Below are 26,677 nucleotides of genomic sequence, written 5' to 3' on the forward strand. Positions count from 1 at the left end.
ATATGTTGTTTTATTGCTTTTCTGAAATATGTGGGTTTGATGCTTTAAAAAACTTGACTAGACTTGATATAGTTTTGAAATACCAGCCTCAATCTCCATATTGCATCAACCTGAAATACTCTGAGGAAGTTAGTGGCTCATATGGCCCTTTGGGAGCAATGGATCTCGACTTATTTCTGACAAATTGATGAGAGCTTGATGAAAAGAACCTAACATTTACCACCCAGTCTATCCTTAATGGTGGGCAAAGATTTCAGCCCTGCTCAGGAGGTCTGAGTGCCTTATTCCTGCAGCAGCTCCTGCATGGGAGTCTATGGGTCTGGGTATTGCCCACCCAAGGCCAGGGCCTGGCATTCTGGAAGTGTGCTCCATGAACCTTCCTTTCAATGGAACTAGGTCCTATCTAGTCTGGGGATTTGTGATGTCAGAAAGAGTGATGTGTTCATAAAATCAAAATAAAATCAACCTAGGAACACTGCCAAATTCTTCCTCTGTCTATCACTTATTCTCATAGAAAGGTCGGTCTGTCTCCGTTGCTGGAGAATTGCAGAAATCTAAAACTGACCCTTTTCAGCACTTAGTGGAATCTAACAGCAGAGGAAAGAGGTTGTTAGCAAGGACAATTTGCTCTGTACCAACCCACTAGCTGGCAATTATCAATCAGTGTGGTAGGGCTCCATTACCCAGTACTGTGGAGAAACTAAGGAGTCTAGAAAAGCCTCAGATCAGGTAAGACCAGAAAAATCAGAGGCAGAACTTAAATTTGATATTTCCCCCACAGCACATAGTGCATGTCTTATTAGCTGGTTGGAGAAAGCCTGGCAAAAGTGCTCAGACGGTGAGCAAGAAAGCAGACAGGGGTTTTCTGCGTGTTGACATACTGGAGGAGCCCTTCCCCGGGAAGGGTGGAAAGGGAGCCGGAGAGAGCGAGGTTGCAGAGTGGGGGCAGTCCCTCTCTGAGTGCATGATCCGGTGGCTTTATTTGTTACCGTGGTGGGTCCAGGCTGGGAAATGCACACTCAGCACGGAAAGGGGAAGAGAGATTGGCGGCAGTTTTATAAAAACAATACAGCTCAAGTCTCCCTCGTGTGCCCGCTCGCTCACCCCGCCGCGGCGCAGTCCGGTCAGAAACGGCTCCCCGGAGCGAGTGCGGCCTCCTAGTTCCCACCAAGAAGGCGGGGTATTTGTGACTCGAGGACGCCCTGACCGCTGCAAACACCCCCATTCCCCTTCTGTCAACCCGCCAGTTCTGAGAGGCGCCTCTCTCTCTCTCTCTCTGAGCCTTGGACTGAGGTCGCTCGGGGTCACCCCAAATCTGATGATGCAGGGACTGGGCCTGGCGGGGGTGCGCTGGGGGCAGAGAGGACACGGGGAGGAGGTGACGTGCGCCCGTCGGAGCCCAGCACGGGGGCTTTCCTCAGCAGCGCTTGCTCCCCGCGGTCTGCGCTGGGCGCGGCTGGCGTCCGGGTCTTGCCTCCCTCCCGTCGCCCGGGGCCCCGACGCTGGGCTGCCCGCGGCCCCGCCACTGTCCCTTACGCTCGACCCAAGCATTTGATTCCCGGCCTCGAAGTACCATCTCCCCACCCAGCGCCTCCCCGGGGTCCGAGAGCCATGAACCGGGGAAACTGGTGAGGGAAAAGAGGAGCCCGGGGGCAGGGCCCGTTCTCCGCGCCAGGGGGCCGGATCTCCAGCTTGGAGGCGGGGGCTCCCCGCGCGCGGGCAGGCGAAGGCAAAGCTGGACCCGGAGAGAGAGCGCGGCGAGCGCTGGCGCCGCGGGTGCACCTCCGCCCGGCGCCCGGCCGGCCCGCACCCAAGGGGCGCGAGTCATCGCTTCCAGCCGGGCCCGCGCGCCTTGGGCTGCCCCTCTCCCGTCCCGCCCCTAGTTCTTCCGCCAAAACCCTTGACCAGAGTCTCCTTGCCAACATTCTTACATGTCTTGCGCCAGCTCTTTGCGCCAGGTAGGAATAAGGCTCTGCTCTCAGGGTGTGTACATAAACGCCAATTCCCAGAAGGTGTAGTGACCTTTTCACCTTCCCCACGAACTCTTTGGGAGGGGGTCCTTGGGAGGGCATTTACCCTCTCAAGGGCCAGATTGGTGGCCGAAACCTGTTTGTTCCCTGAAATGTCTTTGCTATTCATAGCCTCAGAGGCCTACTGCAGCAGTTCCCGGAAAGCTCTTGGGGGTGGAACTGGGGGGCATCCCGCCCACAGTGAGGACGCGCCGCCGTGGGAGGTGGGGGTGGACAGGAGCTAGAGGGACTGGCGTGACAATCGCCTGTGGCCTGGGGTGGGCACCGTGCGAGCCCTGCCAAGAGCTCTCCTCCCCCACCACTGTTCTCCCTCCTCCGAGAGGCACCGAAACGGGACCACTGGACCCCTAATTGCCAACCCCGGGAACACCTGGGCTCCATAGAAACATGAGACTGGGCGGGGTCGGGCGACGGCTGCCCCCTAGCTGGAGAGGCGCATCACCTCCCACCCTCCGGCGTTCCCTCTGTCCCGGTGGAGCGGGCACCAAATTTCGGTTAACAATAGAGTCCTCGGTGTGCGGCGGGCACCCGGGCACGACTGGCGCCCGGCAGCGCGCCCTGCTACCGGTCAGAGAGGCCGAGTGCGGCTGCAGCCCAGCCTCGCCCGATCGAATGGTCTGACTCGGCTTTACGCGGCAGCAACGCTGTCGACCCTCGCCCGGCTCTATGGTGCGTTTCCCACTCCAGCCTAGCTTTCCCGGGTCTCCGCAGTCCCGGCCCGGAGCGTCAGGGGCGCCCTGCTGCTCTCTGACCCGGGCCTCGGGCCGGCACAGCAGGAGTAACGCGGCTGGCCCCGCGCTCCTTGCCGCCGCCAGCCCGGGATTCAGAGTTGGGAGAAGCAGCAGCCACCTCCCCGGGCGCGCCGTACTCCTCGGCGGCTGGATCCCGGAGATCCTCCGCGAGCTGCCGGTCTCCCCGCCCCCCCCCGCCCCCGGGTCCTGAGCGAGCAAGCAGAGGTAGGCTAGCCCGACCCAGTCGCCGGCACCGACCTCGCAGCCTCCTCTCCAAACACACACCCACACCCACACGTCCTGGGCGCAGACCCCCAACGCCTCCCTTCCCGCGGAGATCCTTCGGGGCCTCCGGGAGAGACGGACAGACGGACGGGGCAAGCACACGGAGGGAAACTTCTTCCTCCCAATCTCCTGTCAGGCAATTACTGGCGAGCCTGTGCCGGCAGAGGGGAGGGAGGAAGCGAGGGAAGGGCTCCAGAAGGGGAGGGGGAGGACGGAGGAGGTGGGGGAGGCGGGGGTGCAGTTGGTGAAACTCCTCTGTCTCCCGCTCATCTTTTCATTGCTTGCTCCTCTCCTTCGCGCAGACACCCCGGACCTCCCCTGGGCGCCAGCTCCTCGGCTCCAACGGGTCCAGAAACAAGTCGGATTTTTTTTTTTCTTTCTTTCTGGAAATTGGCTTTGGTGTGTTTCCCTACCTCCCTCCTCCCCCAGCTAGCCCCCCCCCCTTTTTTTTTTTTTTTTTTGAGACATGGCCCGGGCAGTGGCTCCTGGAAGAGGAACAAGTGTGGGAAAAGAGAGAGGAAACCGGAGCTAAATGACAGGATGCAGGCGACTTGAGACACAAAAAGAGAAGCATTTCTCTCGGATCAAGGCATTGCCTCTCTGCCCTCTTTTCTCCAAGACGAACTGAGGATTTTACAGCTCTAGGCGGAGTTGAAGCTCTTCAGATTGTTTAGATTTCCCCTTTGCTCTATTTCCCCCGCACGTTCTCGTTCTCCCGCGTCTGCCTGGGGATCCGGCGAAGGGAGAATGGAGAGGGGGCTGCCGCTCCTCTGCGCCGCGCTCGCCGTCGCCCTCGCCCCGGCCAGCGCTTTTCGCAACGGTAAGTGACAGGCGGAGGCGCGTGTGACAGCGCGGCGCCGGGGCTCCCGGGTTGCCCGCGTCCGGCCGGGGTTTGGCTTCCCGCCCCAGCCGCGGGACTCACGCAGAGCTGCCAGGGCGAACCGGCAATAGCCACCTCCCGGGCGAAGGAAACTTTTGTCCAGGAGGAGAAATAAAGAAGATCAGTCGGTTTAGGGCAGGAAGATTTCAAGTCCACTGCCTCCCTTCTGAAGTTGCTTGTTTGGTTATGGGGGTTTTCCTGCCTCTGTTACACGGCAGAGCTGCCTACCTTCTATGATCAGCACACCAATTATCTTAATAATGTTTCCTCCCAAAGGCAATTAGATGAGACTCCCTTTCAAAAATTTGATGGCTGTTGAAAGTTAATGAACACTTTACCAGGAGAACTTCCTGGTTCTTCTGCAGCTCTTCGAAACCGTTTGTTCGGGTGGGTGCCTGCAAGAGATAGCGGTTTTTCGGTTGCTGGAACTCCCTCCTCCGCCTTTGCAAATCGCCCCTAATGTGTCCGAAGTATGAATGAAAGTTACATAGTGTCAATAAAGGAATCTGAGATATACAGTGTAAGACACCAGGATATCTGAAAATCCCTAACCTAGTTGCAGCTTCCACTAAGCTTTTAAAACCACTCACTGTTAAGTAAATGAAAGAATGCTGGGTTATAAACAGTATCCCCTAACCTAAATAATGTATTTTAAAATGTGATCTGGTTGTAGGCATGTTTAACTTAGGCTTTAAAGTAGGTGAAGGCAAGGGTATGAAATTATCTTTACAGTAAGTCTTCAGCAATTATTATTAACTAATTATCAAATATTTACTTTTGTCTGGCTTAGATTTCAATCAAAGTAATTAGGAGAAAAGAACACCCACTACTTACGGTGGTATATTGTTTTAATAAGAGACCACAAGTGGAGGGGTTCATACCAAGAGGAACTTAAATCACGTCTTTATGATGGAAGTTAATCTCTCTAATATGGTTTTTGGAGGTTTTATGATTGAAGCAATAGATTTCCCCCCAACAGCTACCAAGCAGTGTTCTAAAAGATATGCTTAGAGGCAACACACACACACACACACAAACTGTGAATGTGGAGTTCAATTTATTAATGAACCTGAGTTGGTGGCATCTTTCCATAATCTGGTAAAGGATGAAATAACATTCTCCTCCAATTGAAAGAGGTCAAGTGGTTAGACTTTAGAAATTACAGTAACCCAACCTCTGCCCTCTACAACTCCTGAGATTAAATCCATAGTCAAGATGTTCACAGGATGGATTTGAAACCTAATGCAAATAGCTTCCAGACTTTAGGTTGTGAACTCCATGTATATGTGTGTGTATGTGAATGTATACACAAATGTATATATATATGAAATATATTTTTAAATTTTCTTAGCAGAAATCTGGGGAATGCTGAGAAGCTGAGCCTCAGTCTGTGAGCTTGACTGGTTAAAGCCATGTTGCTATGCTTGCAGTGACCAGAGTCAGTAAATGCCTCTGTAACACAGCAGACCTCTTAAAGCCATGTCCACCTCCTTGGAGTACCAGTGTCTGCTAAATTAATTCATTAACCTTATTTAGGTCTAATGGTCCAGAGTCATTAGAAATTGCTCTTTCTTAATCAACTGTTAGAGAGATTTAACAGAGCCAGGGAGTCTAGCAGTCCACATTATCTTATTACACTGTCACTTTCTCAGAAGTCACAGATTAAAGAGCTCTGGTGTGGTACCGAGTCCACCTAAATGTCTTCTGAAGTGACTCTGTGGAGTGACTAGAAGCAGTACTGTTTTATTTCACTCCTCTAACGGATGCCAGACACTGCCATGATGTTTGTATAGAGCTGGAGGAGACTTAGTGAGATGGGGTCACTTTCCAAGTTTTCTGCACATTTAAAATAATGGAAGAGCCTCAGTAGAATCACATAACAGGGTCCAATATGATCATTAGTTGAGATTCTGAACTCCAGTTGCAACATTTCTTCTTGGCAAACCTTAAGCCTTTAAAAGCTAAGGCAAAGGAAACCAGTATAAGAGTACCCCCAGTCTAAGAAACATGGTCAGAAACATCTAGCAATTGAGAAAAACAATATGATTTATATTGTCTTCTTTTTAATTTATGGGAAATGATTTCTGTAATGCATGTAGCTTTATGCATTTTTGATGTGCACTTCATCTTTCATTTCCATTTGACCTGGTTTTCCTGTAATAAAATTCTGTAGATTTATAAATTCATGCTGAGAGCAAAGAATGCCATTCTCTTTCCACAGGGAATCTATTAGATGCAATATTAAAATCTATATATACCATTACTGAAAATTTGTGATTGATAGGCTTATATATTTCACTGTTTTCATACCTATTCTTCTTACATAGTTTATGCACCAAATTTTTATTGCTTAAAATTAAGCATCAATAAATGTGGCAGCATTTCAGGCTGAGACTTTCCAGCATGAAATCCATCATAAAAAGTGACAATGAGAATCTACACTGAACAATAAAGCAGCCCAGTGACTGGTTTATTTGGCTCTCAGTGAATCACTTCAGCATTTGGGTTTTTTGAAATGAAGGCTCAAAACTAGTTAGCTCACCTTTCCCAGAATGTGGGACCGTGGCTTACCATATGTGATACCCAGACCTTGGTGTGGTGGGTTGTTTTTTTTTTCTTTTTTCCAACATCTAGGTAATTAGAATTAATGCTGTGTGGCTATTTATTTTTCTTTCTGCCCAGTTGCTTTGATCTAAGACTGAACAACTTTACTTGGAGCAGTAGAGCAGAATTATTTCTGCTTCACCAAATACACTTTGTTCTCTGTTGATCTGGATCTCCAGAGCAGAGATAACTCAAAATCACTTAGATTTATGGGCAGATAAAACAACAACACAAAAGGTTTGGCTTTAAGCCAATCGAAGTCTTGGATGACAATCCCCACTGATCAATGACATAGACCAGGCTTATCATCAAAAAGCCACACAAGGGGTCGAATAGCTTCTTTTAGTCACCTTCCACTCAGAACTTGCTACTTAATGCGATTACACTTCTTGGGGGGAAAATTAAGTCTAGCAGGAGCTCCCTGGGGACCATGTTAACATCCATTGAGAGGATTTAATGTTTTTAACGCTAGAAGACCTTTTTCTCAGGAAGGAACCTTGTGGGGGGTAAGGGTAGAGTCCTGTCAGATCTCAGTCTACTTTTCTCCTGACCTAACCTTCCTGGGATCAAAGAGTGTTCCTTGGTGGCAGGGTTATATCAGTGCCACCTGAAGGACCCACGGGGAGTTCCCCCTAAAAAGTTATGGAATAATAACCAGTAATTTATATATAAAGCTAGAATACCTAAGTGGTTGTCAGGGAAAGATTTACCAAAATGTTATTTTTATTACAGATAAGTGTGGCGATACGATAAAAATTGAAAGCCCTGGGTACCTTACGTCTCCTGGTTATCCTCATTCTTATCATCCAAGTGAAAAATGTGAATGGCTGATTCAGGCTCCCGATCCATACCAGAGAATTATGATCAACTTCAACCCTCACTTTGATTTGGAGGACAGAGACTGCAAGTAAGTGAGAAAGTATCTGAACAGGGCACCACACCGCCATCTCGTGGTCATGGATGTCTAAGGGGGAAAGTCAGTGTGTACAGAATGGGGTATAAATGGATCCAGGAGGGATTCTAATCTAGGCCAGATCATATGTCAATGGTATGGAAATTAAATTATGTTAAGCGATTTCTGAGTTCCCCAAACTAGGAATATTATGTTGAAATGTATAATCCCTCATATATTTTTTCCTGTTAACACTTTTGGTTTCAGAATTCTTGTGTTAAGAAATGTCTATATGCTTCTTTTTCTTTTTTTTTCCCCTGAAAAGAGGAAGAATAGAAACCAAACTTTCTCTTGAGTTTTTATTAAATATTGTGGGTTACTAGCATATATAGCATCAACAGATGGTGAGGTTGGATATTTTTTAACAAATCTGTGACACATTTTGTGATTTAAGGACTGTATCTTATTGAGTTTGACATGACAAAAACAAATTGTCATTGAATAAAAATGAGGCATATAGTATAAGTCAGATGAGGGTTTTTTTTAGTAGATTAATGATTGCAAGTCTTATGGAAAATGCAAAAAAAATTGTTAATGCACAGTGAATACAATGGGGCTCAAATATAAATTGATATTTCATCCATCAGCTTTAGTCTTCCTAACTCCTTCTATTGTTAAGTAACTAAGCATCAATTTATGTCAGATTTCATTATTATTATGAAAACATTCTCACTACAGGGACAGCCTAAATTATATTTCCTCACTTTATATGAAAGTACTAGTTGTGCAGGTTTTGCTTTGCACAGTATGGAAAACGTATTTTAACTTTGCAGGCGCAAGCAGTCCACTCAGATCCAGGTTTGCTCTTCTCTCTGGACACAAAGCAGACCACTTGTCTCTGTCTTGCCCACATTACCCCATTCTGCCAACCTGCACAGGTTATATTCTGCAGACACTTGCCTGCATATCTATCTTTAATGAAGTTTGGATATAGAAATAGTTTTAGCAAAGGAAAACAATCTACTTAAATCTCAGTTCCAAAGTGTTTCTCAGGGACTGATATGTTTTCCGCAGTTTTAAAATGGGTCAGTTTGATATAATTATATACAATGTAAATAGGTTACAAGTTCCGTTGGATGTAAACATTATTGTGCAGGGACATTCATTATTAAAAGTGTTCTATTTGCAAACACATAGCCCTTTTAGGGAAGAACAGAATCATATGAAAAGGTTCCCACCTGTAGGAGGTCCTTAACAACCTATTGAGTTGGTGCGGTAAAACTAGTGTTTTGTGGGCAGGGAAATGAGGTCATCTGGTTAATTCAACATTTTGGTGCCTAGAGAATTAGCATATATTCATAGATCAATTTCCAAATAATCAGCATACACTACAGTGTAATAGAGTTATGCCGATTCCAATTTAATCCTTGTTCTGTGCTTCAGGGCATTATATTGACTTCTTAATCTTGTATGAAAGTTTCCATTAATAGTGTTCAGTGACTGCTAGGAAACGGGGAGTTTGTTGTTGTTGTTGTTGACGATATTCTGTATGGTGATTTTTCAATGTCAATCACCTAGACAATCTAGAGATTTGTTTTCTCTTTCATTTTATTTTAGTTTGTTTTGGTTTTTTTTTTTTTTTTTTGCTTTTTGACAATACTTAAATTTCTCTAAAAGATATTTTTAAGAAACTCAACATAAAACATACTCAGGTAATAACATTTTTCCCAAAGATAAGGTGCCATTACATTTTAGTAAACTCATGTCTACTAAATCCTGATCTGAGAGTCGTGACCATGTCTGTGTATAATATAATAGTTCAAAAATTCAGAATAATCAGGAGTCACTAGCAGGGGTGTGCTGGTCAATGTTGAATGACCGGATCTTGGAAAGGGGTGGTTCAAGACCTCATTTGTAATATTTACCAATTCCTGTTGTGTAAATATTCCCACTGTGACCAGTTTCAAACTATCCATGTGATGTCACTATACACAGACTTGTGTACTCCTAAAGAGACGTGTGCAATGGGTTCTTGTGAGCTGGGGCAAGCCAGTTCCAGCACATAACCGGGGAAGCCAGTATGAAGGGGAAGCCAGTCGAGTGAATTAATACATGTTAAGTGCTTATAACAGTGCCTGGCACACAGTAAGTCTTCAATAACTATTTGCTGTATCAAGATGTGAGGTGGAGTATGGTGGAATTGGAACTTTCTCAGTTTTCTTTCTTCCTTCCTTTCCTTCCTTTCTTCCTTCTTCCTTCCTTCCTTCCTTCTCTCCTTCCTTCCTTCCTTCTTTCTTTCTTTCTTTTAAGATTTTGAGGTCTTCTTTTTCTTTTTCTTTTTATCTATTTATTTTGAGATAGAGAAAGAGAAGGAGTGCACACACATGAGTGGGGGCAGGGGTGGAGGGAGCAGAGGCAGAGGGAGAGAATCCCAAGCTGACTCCACGCTGAGCGTGGCACCTGAGGTGGGACTCAATCCCAGGACCCTGAGATCATGACCCAGGCTGAAATCAAGAATCAGATGCTTAACCGGCTGAGCCACCCAGGTGCCCCTCAGTTTTCCTTTTGAAAAATGACAAGAAAAAGGATAATTATTATTTATAGGAAGGGACAATTTTAGTGATATCAGTATGGTATTCAAGAAACTGAAATGGGCAAGAAGATTGTTTCTGTCATTCCGCTGGTGAGACTTTTTTAAGGCTACCAAGTGAAGTGGTTTCTTAACCCTAGCAACTGGAGGGTTTGTTCTCTCTGAAGGTGCCATCTCCTGGCCAGCCTCAAAAGGCTGATATATTTAGCCTGATGAAGTCAGTGGAGATTATGGCATAGAAAATATCTTTCTGCTGTGTTTGGAAGTGTTGCTATCTGATTGTTTTATCAATGAAAATTCCAAAAATGATAGAGGAAGAGCAACTGAAGACATTGCTGTCACTCTTTCCGGGTTGATCCACATGACTCCTGGTCACTGCTGAAGGTTGCAGTTGAGATACTACAAATGGGACACAATTCTTACAGTCTTTTGTGAAGTCTGCAAGAAGAATCCACAGCTTTAATTTAAAGTTAAAATTCCCTACAGAAATAGAAAATACCAATAACCCTTGGAAGAACAAATTCATAGACTTCAAAATTTTATGTTGAATGTGCAAAAGCATAGTTTTGTTTTTGTTTTTGCTTTTATTTTAGTGGGTTTGGGTTTGTTTGTTTGTTTTTTTTTGTAATTTATATTAGGCTACTTCCATAAAAGGAATTTGAGATAATACAAAATTGGGTACAACAAACCACATCCAACGAGCTAGCAAGCTTGTAGTTATCATTCCTGTTGAGATCAAGCTGATTGTCTTATTGGGGATATTTAATATCTCTCCCTGTTTCAGCTATATTATATGTCTAATAGCAATAAAAAGTACTTGCTTTACCAATGTAATCAGGTTATTGGTAAGATAAAATGGGGTAGTGGATACAAAAGCCTTTTGAAAAGTTGAAAGCTTCCCTCAAAAGAAGTTATCATTGCCATTATGATATCTTGAACAGCTTGGTGATGATTAGAACATTTGGAAATATGAAACTTAAGCATATGTCAAACTAAATATATAGATTCAGTAATGGGATGACCTGCATAAAATACACCTGGCAATTTCTCTCGAAACCGTCCAGTATTTGTACAGTCACCTTCCACCATGTGAAAGCTTAAGAAATCGATTCCTTAGCACATTTGCTTGTTGAGAAACATCCTTAAAAGCCAAGTAAACAGATTTTTTTGTGGAGTGTAGGGATGGATGAGTAATTAAATAGATGAATTCTGGGAGGAATTTTTATTTTTATTTAAATTTGTATTGTTTTATTTATAATTAAATTAAAAACTATTTCATAGTTTTAACAATACAGTAAAATGTACACAGTTACTACTTTTCATGTGAAGATCATGAAGACTGACCTAATACATAAACAAACTATGAACCTAACCTTACAAAAAGTTTTTAGAGTGAGTATCAAGGGGCATGATTTCCTTAGGGAAAATGAATGTTCTGGTTGTGCTGATAGTTTTAAAATGCAACAATCTATGTTTCAGGTTCCATTATGAGTCAGGTTTCATGACAAATAAGCATCAAAAACATAGTATTATAAATTCCTGAATTCTTTTATTGAACATAGTGTGGTATCGATCAATCAGTCAATCAGGCAGGAGAATATCTGTCTGTGGGCTAACGTTGTGCTAGGATGTGTAGCAATACCAGCTGGTTTTATTGTTATGTTGATAAAAGGTGACTAGAGAATGTTCTGAAGGAGAAGGTGTGGAGGGAATGCACCAGCAAAATCCTCCATGCTTGTGAAGTATCGAAGCACAATTATAAGCAGAAAAGGAAGGAAAAAGCAACCTGCTGAGTGTTTTTCAGAAAGCAATGTTCATTGTGCACTGTAAATGGTTTTCTGCATTTACACTGAGCTAGTTAGATCTTACTCAATGATAGTTTTCTTCGGTGGTAACACAGACATCTTGAATCTCATAAAAGTTTATATCTGCATAATAAACAAGAATGTCATTGATACAGTAGTTAGAATTTATGGAACTTTTCCGGTTTCCCAGCAATGCAAACTATCAGCATGATAATTTATAATGGGTTGTGACAAATACTGCTGAGCAAAGAGGTGTGTGATTACATTCAGATCAGATGTCCTCATCTGGGGAGCAATAAAAATTTCACAGACATTGGGTTAAAAACATTAAGAAAATGAATGTGAAGCTCCAGGAAGAGTCTAAAAAGGTGATAGTATTGGAGGGAGAAAGCTCAGTAGTGGTCTTCTTACTCACTGGTTCCTGACTTCAATGCCTGATTTGCCAGTGCTGTTTTGTAGGATTTCACCGAGACACAGGTGAATGTGGCACAGATGCTTTTCTGTCTATAACTTAGATGTGTAATACCTTCTTAGTGGAACCAAAAATAGGTGTTTTTTTCCTAATTCAAAGCAATCAAAGGGAGGTTTCACTTCTGGAACTTCGTATGAAGTTTAATTACAGGAAAATCTTAACTAAATGAGATGATATTCAAGTTTTGTTGGATTTTTGGAATTTTGTTGGAATAAATCACACATCGTTTCTTTAATGCTACTTTTAAAATTACCTAAGTTATAAAAAAATAAATAAAATTACCTAAGTTATTTACAAACTTTGAAACACTGGTCATTTCATTTATTTTCATAGACCATAAACTCACTGAATGAAAATTAATTTTCCATTAGTTTCTCAGATCTGATAATTTTCACAAATTGAATTATACAGTGGTCACTTTGTCATTTATTGGCAATTTGGGGAATACAAGTTCCATTTTTTGTTTCCCTGAGTACTATTTTTTGTTTCAATCCTTTCTTTTTTTACTTTGTTCAGCATGGGTTTTTTCATTAATTTTGATTTTTTTTTAAATGCTGTGTTAAAATATTATTTACCTTGATTGGTGAGTTTTTGGCTTTTTGAATCTGAGGTGAGTGCCTTACTCTAGTCCCAGTCTTGTGTTTTAGAGTATCACTTAGACCAAAATGAAGTCTTTGTTTTATGGAAAACAGTGAGTATTTTAAGCCAAAATATTTTTCCACTTTCTGTATTAAGTATAGAAGTCTATGTACTTTTAATTAAAGTACAAGATGTATGTAGAAAAATACACACAGTGTAAAGTTTGATAAAATTTTACAAGGTGAGCACAACCACATAACCAATCCAGAGTAAACATTTCCATCTTCCTACAAAGAATCCCCCTTATGTTCAGCTAGCCTTTGGCTTCAAGGAAGACTACTGTCCTAACTTGTGTGATTCCATTTTTATAAATTTCAAAATGAGACAAAACTAAACTATAGTCTTAGAAATCTGTAGGCACTATCCTTTGAATGTGGTAAAACTCTTTGGCACAGAGATAGAACAATGCATACCATTCCCTTTCTGATAAAAAAAAAAAAAAAGAGTCATACTGAAGTGTATTCTAATGTTTTTCAGTGACTACTGTAGAAATATCTTGTATTCGTTACATATACTATGGGAATGTTAAAATACGCACAAAGTTTTCAATCTAGAGCTTGTTTTAGATGCAAGGCAAATACAGGAAAATCTTCCCCTTGCTTTACTTTTCAGTTTTTCATTGTCGGTTTTCATCTCAAGTAATTTCCCAACATGGGCAGTGTGGGAGGCACCACCACCAAGCTCAATTCAATTAAAAAACTTTTGATTGGGTAAGAATGAACCCTTCTCAGAACAACTGCTGGACAATGTTGTTGCTACCACCTGCAGCATCCTTGGTTATTACTCAGGCAGATAATTATCTACTTTCTTCCTTTTGATTTTTTTCCCTATTAGCACTTATTTAATTTGAATAAAACCCCATGTGTTTAATAAAATTAATATTCCTTTATTATTTTTTACTATAAGCGATCATATTTGATCATAATGAATTTTGAGCATTACAAGGTTGTGTGTTAGGCATTTCTGTAATTTGAAAGAAGCAACCTTTATGAGAAGCTAAAAGAGAAGGTTACTTGAAATCTTATCAAATTGAATCAACATGTGCATGGCATTTCCAACCAGATTTCACTTGGGGAGCAGACACTTAAAAATTGATCCAAGTGAGACATATGCCTTCAGCCGGCGTGCATATTCGCAGCTCCTTTTTTTTTTTTCCAGCATAAAACTTGATACTTGCCTGCATGCTGACATACTCCGGCAGAAGCACACACACAAACACATATGTGCATGTGTGTGTGTGCTTGTGAAGGAGGCTACAAAATAAACTTAACTAATTGCCGTTGTAGTTATTCATCAAGGCTGATCATTAAGCCCAAAGAAGAACAAGAGACAAGATTAGTGTTCAGATCAGGTTCCAAATGCCTTCTAATTGGGTGTTTGTAATCAATCCTGATTGTAGGAGTCAGTGACTTGGCAGAACATAGCACCTCCAAAAAAAGATTTTTCCTGCTCTTCTGTGGTTGGTGGAACTGTGTCTAGTATCTAGGTCAGTTAGGGATGGCATGAGGTCAGGATAACTCAGATTGGCTGTGAAGCACGCCAAACACATTATGCTGGCTGATGGTTGAAATCACTTAATCTTTGCAGCTAGCTTAGCGATTGAACTTCATTCAGAACTCTACAAAATTCTGCGGAAGAGCAGAGAGGAAAAATAATCTTTTGGCTTCTCTCCACTCAGTTGCCTTTTAACTTAACTATTTTTCCTGCTCGAGCCTAGGTCTATATTGTACACATCTTATATCTTATTCAGCCACCATGTTTAATTTTCTCCTTTAATTTAAGTAATCAGTAGAGTGTTTGGGAAGGTATGGTCATGGCTGGTTCTTCCTGTCAGGTCCTCAGTCTGTGCCCGCCATGACACCCACTAAGCACTCTGTGCACACGATCTCACTCAATCTTCCTGTCATCCCCATTCTACAGATGGCAGCACTGAGGTTTAGAAAAGTTAGATCAACTGAGCCCAAACGCTCAGCAGCTGCACCAAGTTATCTTTCCACCTTTGTGACTGATGGGGCTTGGGACATGCCTTTTGAAGGAGGAAATTCTTATGAAGTGTTACCAGCTCATCTGGTATCCAAACAGCCGTTTTCTTCTATGAAAGACCTCACAAAAGTTTGAATACAAACTAACTCATTCTGAGGAAAGACTTAATTTTTAAACTCTCGGTTCAGATTAGGTAAGAACTGCTAAAAACTGTGCACAGAAACTTCCAACCAATTGGTGATTTTCCACTCAGTAAAAACTTGCCTGAACCTGGGGATGAAATCCTAGCAGAAAATATCTAAATTCCGGTCCCTTTGGTTCATGGAGTTTGAAAGCACAAAGCACATACAAACACAATATTTACTTAAAGCCTGATAACCAGGCAGCACAAGGGTTCGATTTATACAGTTGATTCAAGGGATGTGTGAGATCCCAGCTGCATGCTGTGCTTCCTCACTGCCCGGAAGTTGGAAGGCCGCCTTGTCTTCCAAGCATTGCTCGTTGACTTCATCTCAGGCAACTGTCAGGCAAGTTTTGCTCTCCCACTTCTCCCCTGTTTGTAAAATTTCAATACTTGTATTTTCCCTGATGACTCTGTAAGGGTTAAAAGGCAGAATGTTTGCTCAGGCACTGGATTCCTACGAGAAACAGAAGAGTGTTTTTTGAGAAGAAACAGATGCTCCAGAGTATTTTGTTTTTATCTGGTCAGATACTTGTATAATCAGCCGGCCAGGTTGGAGGTGATGGCTTGTTGCTTCTGTGAGTGACTGGCATGTCATGGAGAGAGCAGCCAATCCCAGGCTGAAAGAGGATGCTAAATGTCTCCTTCTTCAAGTTCTTAAATTTCTTTAGAACAGCCAGAGGTGGCAAAGGCTAGTCAATATATTCCCGATTCCAACTTCTTGCTTGACTCTCCAACCAACAGATGCTACGAGCTGGGAAGGTATTGTGTGCAATAGAAGCAATCACTGAAATGGCATGGAAAAAAATAAAATGTGGTCAAAACCTTAGTCCTCCAGAGATGATTTTTTTTTTAATTAAAAGCACTAACTTCTCAAATTTAAAGAAAAAAGAACACGTTCTTGATTCGAAGAAAATAAAGGACACAAAGCCCCCCAAGCTCGGTCGCTTGACTTCCTCTCACTTGGGGTGATGTTGTTTTAGATGGAGCAACACCTGGCAAATGAGGCTGCTGTTTGGCCTTTTCTCTCGGTTCAGACCTGCCCATCCATTCTTGAATAACTTGGGAGAGTGGGCGTTTATTTGTAACACAGATGGTCACAAAAAAAGATGATTAAAATATACGAAAATTTCAATTTCTGGATCAATCCACTCTTGGAAAAAATGGCAGCCACCAGAAATGGCAAATCCTCACGAATTTGACAGTGAGGCTGTGTTATGCATGAGGCTCTCACAGACCACCCATCTGCCCAGGTTCTTCATTCTAACTGTACAGGTAAGGGTTGGTCTCCCCATTAGGTGGTGAGCTCTTTGAGGGCAAACACCATGTCTGACTTACATCTCTACTCTCTACGGTCCCCACAATGCTTTGCACATAGCAGGCACTAGATAAATGGATCTCCACAGCTGACAGTTTTATCGAGATTGAATACTGGAAAGAATAGAGGGGAAGCAGTGTTGCACCGAGTAGAGTCTACGGTTCACCGTAGGCAGTCTGGAGGAGAGAATAGCAAAACTCAGCGAAGGGAGAGCAAAAGGGGCAATTTTGAAAACTACTCAAGTGGGTGGTCAGTTGGTCTGAGTGCCAATCCTTCAAAAAGACTTGACACCAGCCACTTCTTGGACACAGCGGTGGTAGCTGTATTTTCGCATTCTCGAAATCTGTCCAGGTCCCTCCTCCTCCATCCGCACCCACCCAATCAGAGCCATCGGAACTGGGACTTTGGAGCCTCAGTCCACAGCCACACAGGCAGGAGGGGCAGAGCGGGAGGGGTAGGCTCCCCATGCACACAGCCTGCTACCCCTCCACTGTCTATGTCGGAAACGCATTTTAGCTCCGGCTCCACTGAAGCCAAATCATCATTAAAACTGCCCTAGCAGCTTCTTCACTTCTACAAAGGGTAGCCCATAATTTTATTTTTCATTGAAGATTGTTGACCCTGGGCAGAGGGAAGAGTGGGGTTTTTAGCACTGATTGGATTTTTCTTTCTTTTTTTTTTTAAGATTTTATTTATTTATTTGAGAAAGAGAGCACGAGTAAGAGGGATGGGCAAAGGGAGAGGGAGAAGCAGACTCCCAGCTGAGCAGGGAGCCTGATGTGGGGCTCAATCCCAGGACCCTGGGATCACGACCCAAGCCGAAGGCAGACGCTTAACCGAATGAGCCACCCAGTCACCCCACCCTTTTTTTAAGGAAGAAGTTTTACATTTTCCTTATCCTTTATTCCACTGCCAATTTCTTTGTCCCTGAGTAATTGTTAGGTGATCTTGGTTCAGTCCTTTAAGACACATCCTCATTTCCTTCTTTAGCTCTTCTAGCCTCATACCTAGTGTGTGCGTTAGTTCATTAACTGGAGCTGGGGATTTCTGATTGTCAGGGGACTCTGTTAGCAGCTCCTGTGAAAAGTGTTCTGGTGAGGATCAGGGGCCTGTGGATCATAATTGCATGTCTGCCTGTCATCCCCATCTGTGAGGTAGGATTCCAGGCAGGAGGGCTGGCTCACAGTCTGTGAACAGCTTGGTTATGGCGCTGTGACTACCGTGGCTTTGACAGTGTCGACCAGTGCAGCTCAGGAGGATATAGCATCAGACTCTGATGGACCCTCACAGCCCAGACACAGCCTCAGTTCATCTTTTTCCTTCTCTTTTTGAAGGAAAAAAAAAAAAAAAAATGCTTCCCTTCCCCTACCTATCTCAGTGACACAGTGTTGATGACACAATGAAGGTGGAAGTATCTTATGAATACAAGAGAAATATGTTACATAAAGCCTAGGTATTACTATAACAGGAAGTGCATCCGCAGGTTTTGTTCCTTAAAATAAGTTCAGACTGTAAACAATAACGTCTGCATCCTCAGGAGGAGGCACTTATAAATATTTCAAAAGCACTGCACATGTCCACAACAGAGATAGTATCTCATGCTCAGCATGTATTCAGCAACCAAGAGTTTCTGAATGTTCTTATAATAAGTTGGCTGGATAAGTGAGTTATAATTGCCATCTTCTAAAACTCCTGATGGGTGGAGTTTCTGGAAAAATCCCACAAAAGATACTATCTCAATGTCACAAACTTGATAATAGCATTAATGGTTTTAAAGAAATCATAATTTTCTCAAGTGTGCCTGAGGACTTATAAATATATTCGGCACATCCAGATGGTAAAGCAGTCCATCCTTTATGTAAGGCAGGAGCCAGGATCATGGTGGCTGTTACCGCAAGGATGCCAGTCCTTTCCCATCAGCTAACCGAAACTCTGCCATTACATTCGTGTGCAAGAAAGAGGGAATTAGGTGGATTTTATATTGTAAATTCATAGAGAAAAGCAGCTGGGAAAGTACATGTTTTTAAATTGATGGTGCAGCTCATTCTCCTCCTTTTCCCTCCACTTCTGGTGACCCCAGGCCCTTTAACTTTGCCATTCCCTTCCCGCATTTCTGGTTCGGACAGATTTCCCAGTAGTGAGGAGGGTCTCAGTGACTATGATGAAAAGCTGTTTCATCCAGCAGAAGTTTGCTTTCCTTCTCGTGGGACCGTTGTGGGCTTCCTCGAGCCAAAGAGATTCTGTGGGACTTTCCTACTCATGAGTAAAAGAAGTCCTCCTGGGAACTTGTTACCCTTCAACAAATATTTCATCCTCTGCCTTCCCCATTACTGTCACAGGTACTGAAAGGAGCATCTATACTCTACCGCTCTACCTGCTCGCTTAACACTTTTCAGCATCATTCCTGTACCCTCCAGTTGACTGAAACTGCTTGCTTAACTGTTCCATTCCAATTACTCTTCTAACGTCCAGACCACTGGCTTTGCCTTGACCCCGATTTCTTCACCCTTTGTACAACATTACACACAATTGGCTACTCTCTATGCATTGGAGCTTTCTTCTTCCCTGCATCTTGTCACACTGCACCATCTTGGATTCCTCCCTACCTCTCTTTTGGACTTTATCTTTCTCCTCTAACACTAAAAGACAGGCATTGGCCAAGATTTTGCCTTTGCCCTGAATGTCTTCTCCCTGAATAGCTTTATTGATCTTAGCCACTCAGCTCAGATAATACCCAAATTTATGTCCAGCTCTCCATTTGACCTAAGCATTGGACTCAAACTTCCAAATGCATTCTAGACAGTGTCGACTGCCTGAGTGGTAGACCATTGCCACAAATGAAAAAATCTGATTTTGCACCACCCCTGCCTTTTCTTTCTCTTACTAAATCCTTCCTTTCCTGTGTATCCAAACCTGACACTCTGGAATGTCTCCCAATTCCTCTTTGTCCCCCAGGTGCTGTCAGTTTAAGGCCTCTACATTACAAATCTACAATACCCTTCTTGTTTATCTTTTCTGTTCCATTTCTACTGCTACTGCTCAAATCCTAACACTTTTCAACCCATTCTCGGTGCTATTGCAGTAGCCTCATAAAGGGACTTTCTCGATTCTTCCTCTTAGCTTAGAAACCTTGAGCTTCCTGTTCCCTGTCCTGCTCTGTCTGTGCTTCTCAGTCTTCCACAACATAACTTTGTCCTGCCCCTCTGCTCTGTCTCCTGTGGCACCCCAATATAGTCTTGCCAAAATATATTGTAGTTCTTTAGACACCCCTGCTTTCTCACCCCATGCCTATTCATTGAATGTTTTCTTCACAGATGTGGGAAGGGTAAACACCCTTCACATACCTTGTGTCCCTGTCAAAATGTTACACATCATTCTAGTTCCATCTGAAATGCTTCCTTTGTAAAGCCATTTCTGATAACCAACGACCAATTAAATGTGGTCTCTCTTTCTCTGTCCTCCAACACCCCCCCAAGACCCGTCTTTCTACAACTTTCATGTTCTTTAAAATATTGTCCTGTCATAATGTCATAATCATTAATATTCTGCTACTCTTCACCCAACTAGTTCATAAGGTGCTCAAGAACAGAGAAGGATATTGTTTTCCACCACTCGCAGAGCCTAGCATAGTGTTTGGCCTATAATAGGTGCTTAATTAACATTTCCGAATTGAATGGACCAACTGAAGCCTAGTGAGTCTTCTCAAGGGTGTTCACCTAGCATGGAAGAACCAAGTCAGCTTTTTAGGAAAAGCTCTCACTTAATCAGACTATTAAAATGCACACTTACGCTTCTCATTTACGTGGTAAACCCTTCCTTTTTGTGGGTAGTGGAGTCAACTTTACATTTTTCCTCTAAAAATCTTTATTTTAAAAAAAACCTAAGATTTCTGCATGTCAATAGCTTTAGCTAAATCTCAACAAATATGCAGAGGTAGTGCTTGACTGCAAACTTTGCTTTCTGTCTCATACTCATCTCCATATCTGTTTTGGAGTTAGAGACATCACATGTATTAACAGTACAGGCGTATGTCCTGATTGCTGAGTGTTTTCTGACATCCCCACAACTCTCGGGACTTTGTGTCACTACTCTGGAAACTTTGTCCATTGTATGTTCATATCTGGGCTCATGGCCAAGCCACCTTTATATAAATTTAGCACAAATAATTTAGAGCCTTGTTCCATTCCAGCTGGCAACCCCAATACATGCACGTTAACTTAACAGCAGGCTTGCTGGGGAAGTTGTATAAAGTGAGACTCTCCGGGACAGAAGTCAACACAGGATGCATAGTGTGCAGAATGGTATAAATATGTTAGTCCGTATTGCCAGGTAAATACCAAGCCCCAAGTCTTGGTGCCACTACATGAAGATACCACTCTGGGGAGATGCTAGACTGAGCTAGCCCAGAGGTTGCTGCAGGGGGTGATTTCTGAAATGGACAATAAGGGGTTTTAGCTGCTCTCCTGGTTCACACCATCCCAATGTTTCCTAAGTGTTTCTTAAAACTGTGTGTCACAGTGAACTGGTGTCAACCCAAGAGGAAGAGAAGAAGAGTGGCGGGTGCGTGGTTACATCTACAATAGTGAGTCATCCCGGCCACCACAGCTCATTTTGTATTTCTTACTACCTTATACTGAGTTCCCTGGGATACTTCCAAATGTTTCTGTTCTCTGTCTAGTCTAGAAACCCATAGCACACCCCCATCCTCCCATCTCCAGGTTGTCCGCAACTGGGGAACCGAATGACTTAGATGATAAACTCTTGCATTTCCGTGGGGGTAAAAGATGAGCTGGGGCAGAGGCAGAAGTGCTGCCTGATCATGCCCTTGATTTATTCTCCATTGTGCCAGTCCCGTGTTGACCACGTTCATCATTCCCTTGGGAGACTTGCTTAGCTAACGGTGTGGCCTTCATGTGTGATGCCTATAGGATCCTGTCGAGATCCTGAATTCTAGAAGTGACTCAGCCTTTATATAGCTGTGGGCTATTTCATCTTTCTGAGCCTGCATTTCCTCATCTGTGAAACAAGAGAGGTAGGTTCTGTGCTTTCAGCCCGTTTGCCTCTAATCTAACAGGGTTCTGTGTGTGCGGGGGAATCCTGTTGCCATAAGAGCATATTCCAAAGATGTCTTTTCTGATGATTTAGGCTCGCCCTGATCCCTGGACCTCCCTTTGTCTTTGACAAGACACCTTTTCTCTTTTGTCTCTCTTAGCTCTAAGTTACCCCAGCTCAGTCCAGACCCTCCCTGCCTTTTGCAAAACAGCCCCTCCCCTTTCCTTACTATTTCTTTTCCTCTGAGACACTCTTTTATGTCAGTTTTCTACCCCTAAATTTTATCAGACATTTTAGATTCTATTTCGGCAACATTTATTCCAGGGAATTGCCCATTTCCCCCACCTTGACCTTAATCTTCTACATTAACAGGGGATTATTTTAACTCATCGGTTATTTGGAAGAACCGGAAATGTGGTCCTCAGAAATGCTCGTTTCTTGTTCTGCTGTCACTAAATATGATATTTGCAGGCAGTGGAAATTCTATGTAGGAATGAGCTGTTTATTCTTGAAACTAGATGGGCCACAGGCCACATTCGAGTTATAATTTAACTGCAGATGATAACCTAAGTGTTAATCGAAACTCGGATTTGATCACTAACACAGAAGTAGCTCTACCTTACCTTTCTGTTCAGCATAGCTTATTAAAATTAGATTGTAAAAAATAGAAATTACATTGGAAAAAATACAAAGGAATGACAACAGCGAATTTGTTAATTAATCCCACCTCACTCTTTATGTCTCAGAGGCAGCGTAAACTATGTAATAAGCTATGCATCTATTTGTAAAACAGTCTTGAATTAAGGAGCTTATTCAGATGCCATTGTAAAAATAATTTTCTGAAATTGTGGTCTAGCAACAGGAGATAAGATGGCACTTTGTTGTCGCCTGCTGGGGCCCATTATGAATATTCTATTTCAGAGGCAAATCACACTGTAAATACAATGTTCAGATTCATTTATTTCCACAATAGCATTTTTGCAAAGGTGCAATTTCATAATTTGACTTAGCATTGATAGCACATCATCATTTCAAAGCTCTTTATAACCACTGGTTAATTCACACATCCTTGGGAAATTGTTTATTTGTACCAGATCCATTTTAAAGTGAAATCACCAACAACATATAAAGATAAAGAAACTTGCCAAAGGGTAAACGGGGACAGAGATGTGATTAAAATGTGCTGTCCTTCTATCTGTACCCTTTCCTTAGCACATGTGACTAGGCACTTCTGAACACGCATGTGTTCCCAATAAAAACGAAGGCTCTATTAATGATTCTATTACAGGCAGGAAACTTGGTTTAAAACAATAAATCCAAGTCGTTCGAGATGCAAATGCAAGCAGGACCTGAAATGAAAGAATGTATTAATTGTACTTTTCTCCTCTGTTGGGTCCTCCTGAGCCAGATTTTTATTAAAGCAAATTGATCAATGGTGGACTAAGGCTAAAGTTATTTAGCTGATTCCCAGCATTAATTGGAAAATGTCTAGCATTTCTAAACACCTCAATAAAAAGAGAACTTGAACTGTCAACCCCCCATTATTTTTGTCACTACATCTTTCCTAAGACGGACCTTGAGATTTAAGCTATTGATGTTTTGTACCCATGTTGTTTCAGGGTTTGGTGTAGATACTGATTATACAGGCCCTGAGACTGATGATGAATGTGAGTTCACTGTTCAACATCCATCACAATGTATACTCAAAAAAAATATATGGTAATAAATTCAGAACTTAAAAACTTTTAAGTTGAGGTAAATTCAGGCACTTTCCAAAGCACTGTTTATTTGCATACCAAAACTCTTCCTCTGAATACCTCAACTGTTGCCTGCTCCTTCATTCATTGATTCAATCATTCAGCAAGTGTTTATTGACCACAGAGTATGTGCCAATTATTGTTCAGTGATAGAGCAGTGAACATAACAGACATCATTCCCTGCCTTCATGGTACTTACATTCTAGAAAGACGATGATAAACAAAGGAGAGCTGTTTGTCAGGAGATGTCCTTTGTGCTCACCCTGTGCCCTCCAACTTGATCCTCATTATCTTCATCGGCAGTACCAAGACAGGCCCAGTCTCTCTGGGACCTGACTCTCACTCCAAACAAGATGTATATAAAAACATCTGGCTGAGGCAATTGTTGGTTGAATGTCATGTGTGTTTCTGATTGCTGATGCTCTCTACTTGTAACCTCTGCTGGGTTTCCAAACCTTCTACAATTCAACCCTCAGCCACTGCTCTTGCTTCCCAAGTTCACTCAATCTCCAGCCCTAAATACTTGACCAGTGCAAGCCAACTCTCCACACCCGGCGCTGGCTAGCAAGGTCTCGCTTCAGACCTTGGCTCCTTTGTCTATAATTATGGATCCCAGTCCATCCTCTTTGACTCTCCAGCAGGCCCTGAGTGACAGGCCTCAGGAAGCAGTGGACAGGGACGCAGTGAACATGTGGCTTCCAAAGCTTCAGGATGATTCAGGGTTGCTTTACAATATGTTTGCCAGAGCTGGCTCAGAGGGGCTGCTGGGGATATGGTCTCTGGGTGAGTCATATATAGGAATCTCTCAGCTGGGGCCAAGCACAGTCAAGTCTCATGTTTTGGAGTTGGTTTATAGTCTCGGCAACCATTTTACTGGCTCTTCAAGTGGCACAAATTAAATAGAAGACAGAAGGAAACTATAGGAAATCTTTTCTGCCTCATATCTCTAGTATAAAAATAATAATTCTTTAACAAAAATATTAATGACTAAATAAATGAGCGGAATGCTTTATCTTACCATTCCATCTTCGCCTCCTTCCACAAAAGGCCCCCATCCATCTCCTGAATGTAGCTAGTGGTGATAGAAACAGAAAGGAAGAGATAGCCTTAAGAAGACATGGACAGAACTTGACCAGTGATTGGATTTGAGGGGAGACGGAGACTGGGCGTTAGTGACTCTCAGTGTCCCTATCTTCAGGCCTGAAAGAACAATAGTACCAGCAACATAACTAGTAAAAAAGCAAGACGGGGGCGCCCGGGTGGCTCAGTCGTTAAGCGTCTGCCTTTGGCTCAGGTCATGATCCCAGGGTCCTGGGATTGAGCCCCGCATCGGGCTCCCTGCTCGGCGGGAAGCCTGCTTCTCCCTCTCCCACTCCCCCTGCTTGTGTTCCCTCTCTCGCTGTCTCTCTCTCTCTGTCAAATAAATAAATAAAATCTTTTTTAAAAAATTAAAAAAAAAAAAGCAAGATGGTAGGTCCCATTGTGGGCATTTTGAGATACTTTTGAAATATACACATAATATTCTATTGCTTTGGAAATAATGTGATCAAGTTCCATGGTGATAAAAATGGGTTTGACCACTTCGTCTTAATGGAAGAAAGAAAACTAGGATTAACTTACCAAACCTGTGACGTAGCCCTGTGTAGGATGGCAAATATGCTCAGTATGGATTAGCAGTGGCCTTTGGTAGTGCATCTGAGAAAACTGCTTGGCAAGGAATAGCACAGTATACTGCAGTGCCTCCCACAGGCTTGAAAAGACGTGGTAGTGATCTCCATCTTTAATCCGTACGCAGAAGGGCCTCTTCCGGAAACAGGCTAACCACAGAATGGTAGAGAAGAGTTTTATTTGGAATAAACAATTTGTTGATTACATTAAAAGGCATGCGACTTATTTTTCTTGAGCACAGAGTTATCAGAAATAAAGTTTTATATTTAATTCCTTTGTTTTAAAAAAGTCTAATGTCTGTATTCTATAGAATCAATTTTTAAAACTTAAGATCTGCAGATACTGGAAAAATATATGTTGCCATTCTTATAGTTCTAAATAAAGATTTGTTCTGTGGTTTGGCAAACCCTACATTCTGTTTTACACAATAGGCCTTTTATGGAGACATACACATCACACTGAGGTCGCCTCTATGTCTGATGGAATTGGGCCTCATATTTTTCCTTTGAATAAATATTGGGGGAAAAAAACACAAGAAAATAAGTCACCCATAATCATACCACTCAAAGATAACACTATCTTAGTTTTGTATATCTTTTTTTGGCCTTTTCTCTTTGCATCTAGAAATAGGCATATGTTAAAAAAGTTGAGATAGATACTTTTTATCCTACCATTTTCTCTTAAAATTACATTTTAAGTATTATATAAGGCCCTTAAGTAGTTTTAAAACATGCCTTTTATAAATCACATTATCCTTGCAAAATAATAATTTTTATCAAACTGCTTAGGACATTTATTTTCAATTACTCAAAATTAAAAGTAATAACAATAATGGTGAGATGATATCTCTATGCATATCTTTATGTATCTTTGAGAATTTCTTTAGAAGAGATTTCTAAAAGTATGATTTCTGAACTGAACAATAAGGACAGTATTAAGACTCTTGATACAAATTACCAGCTTATGTGAGAGGGTAATTCTCAGGATAGGGGAAGTTGGTGACATTTACTTTAAAACCACATCTACATTTCAAAGAAGTTGATATTTGTATGACATAAATTGTCATTTTATTTTTTTCTTTTTTTAAAATTTTTTTATTGTTATGTTAATCACCATACATTACATCATTAGTTCTTGATGTAGTGTTCCATGATTCATTGTTTGTGCATAACACCCAGTGCTCCATTCAGTATGCGCCCTCTTTAATACCCGTCACCAGGCTAACCCACCCCCCACCGCCCTCCCCTCTAGAACCCTCGGTTTGTTTCTCAGTCCATCGTCTCTCATGGTTCATCTCCCCCTCTGATTTGCTCCCCTTCATTCTTCCTAAATTGCCATTTTAAATCAGGAATTGGCATACTTTCTGAAAAGGATCAGATAGTAAATATTTTAGGCTTTGCTGACAAGATGGTCTCAACCTGAACTTCTCAGTTCCTCCATTATAGTGTGAAAGTCCTAAACAGTCTTTTTTTTTTTAAGATTTTATTTATTTGAGAGAGAGAATGAGAGATAGAGAGCACGAGAGAGAAGAGGGTCAGAGGGAGAAGCAGACTCCCTGCTGAGCAGGGAGCCTGATGTGGGACTAGATCCCAGGACTCCAGGATCATGACCTGAGCCGAAGGCAGTCGCTTAACCAACTGAGCCACCCAGGCGCCCTATAGTGTGAAAGCCCTAGACAAGTAAATGAATGAGCATGGCTGTGTTTCATTAAACTTTATTTATAAAAACAGGCAGTCAGACAGATTTGGTGTATAGGCCATAGTTTGCCAACCCCTGTCTTAATTGAAAAT

At 42.5% G+C, this 26,677-nt stretch overlaps 1 protein-coding gene across 6 annotated transcripts in view; it reads left to right on the forward strand.

Annotated features, from left to right (window-relative positions):
- The first annotated feature begins 2,498 nt into the window (after positions 1-2,498).
- Positions 2,499-26,677, forward strand: part of NRP1 (neuropilin 1) — a 137,144-nt gene continuing 112,965 nt past the window's right edge. For 4 of the 6 annotated variants that reach the window (XM_035721904.1, XM_027595431.2, XM_027595432.2 and 1 more), the window contains exons 1-2: positions 3,281-3,866; positions 7,263-7,437. In XM_035721904.1, coding sequence (XP_035577797.1) covers positions 3,794-3,866; positions 7,263-7,437 — 248 coding nt within the window. In that variant the 5' untranslated portion in view covers positions 3,281-3,793. Of the gene's footprint in view, positions 2,700-3,043; positions 3,178-3,280; positions 3,867-7,262; positions 7,438-26,677 lie in introns of those variants that run through there. The other 2 variants (XM_027595428.2, XM_027595429.2) reach the window with 2 other exon arrangements.

The sequence above is a fragment of the Zalophus californianus genome, chromosome 9, assembly GCF_009762305.2.
Source record: "Zalophus californianus isolate mZalCal1 chromosome 9, mZalCal1.pri.v2, whole genome shotgun sequence".
NCBI classification, from domain to species: domain Eukaryota; kingdom Metazoa; phylum Chordata; class Mammalia; order Carnivora; family Otariidae; genus Zalophus; species Zalophus californianus.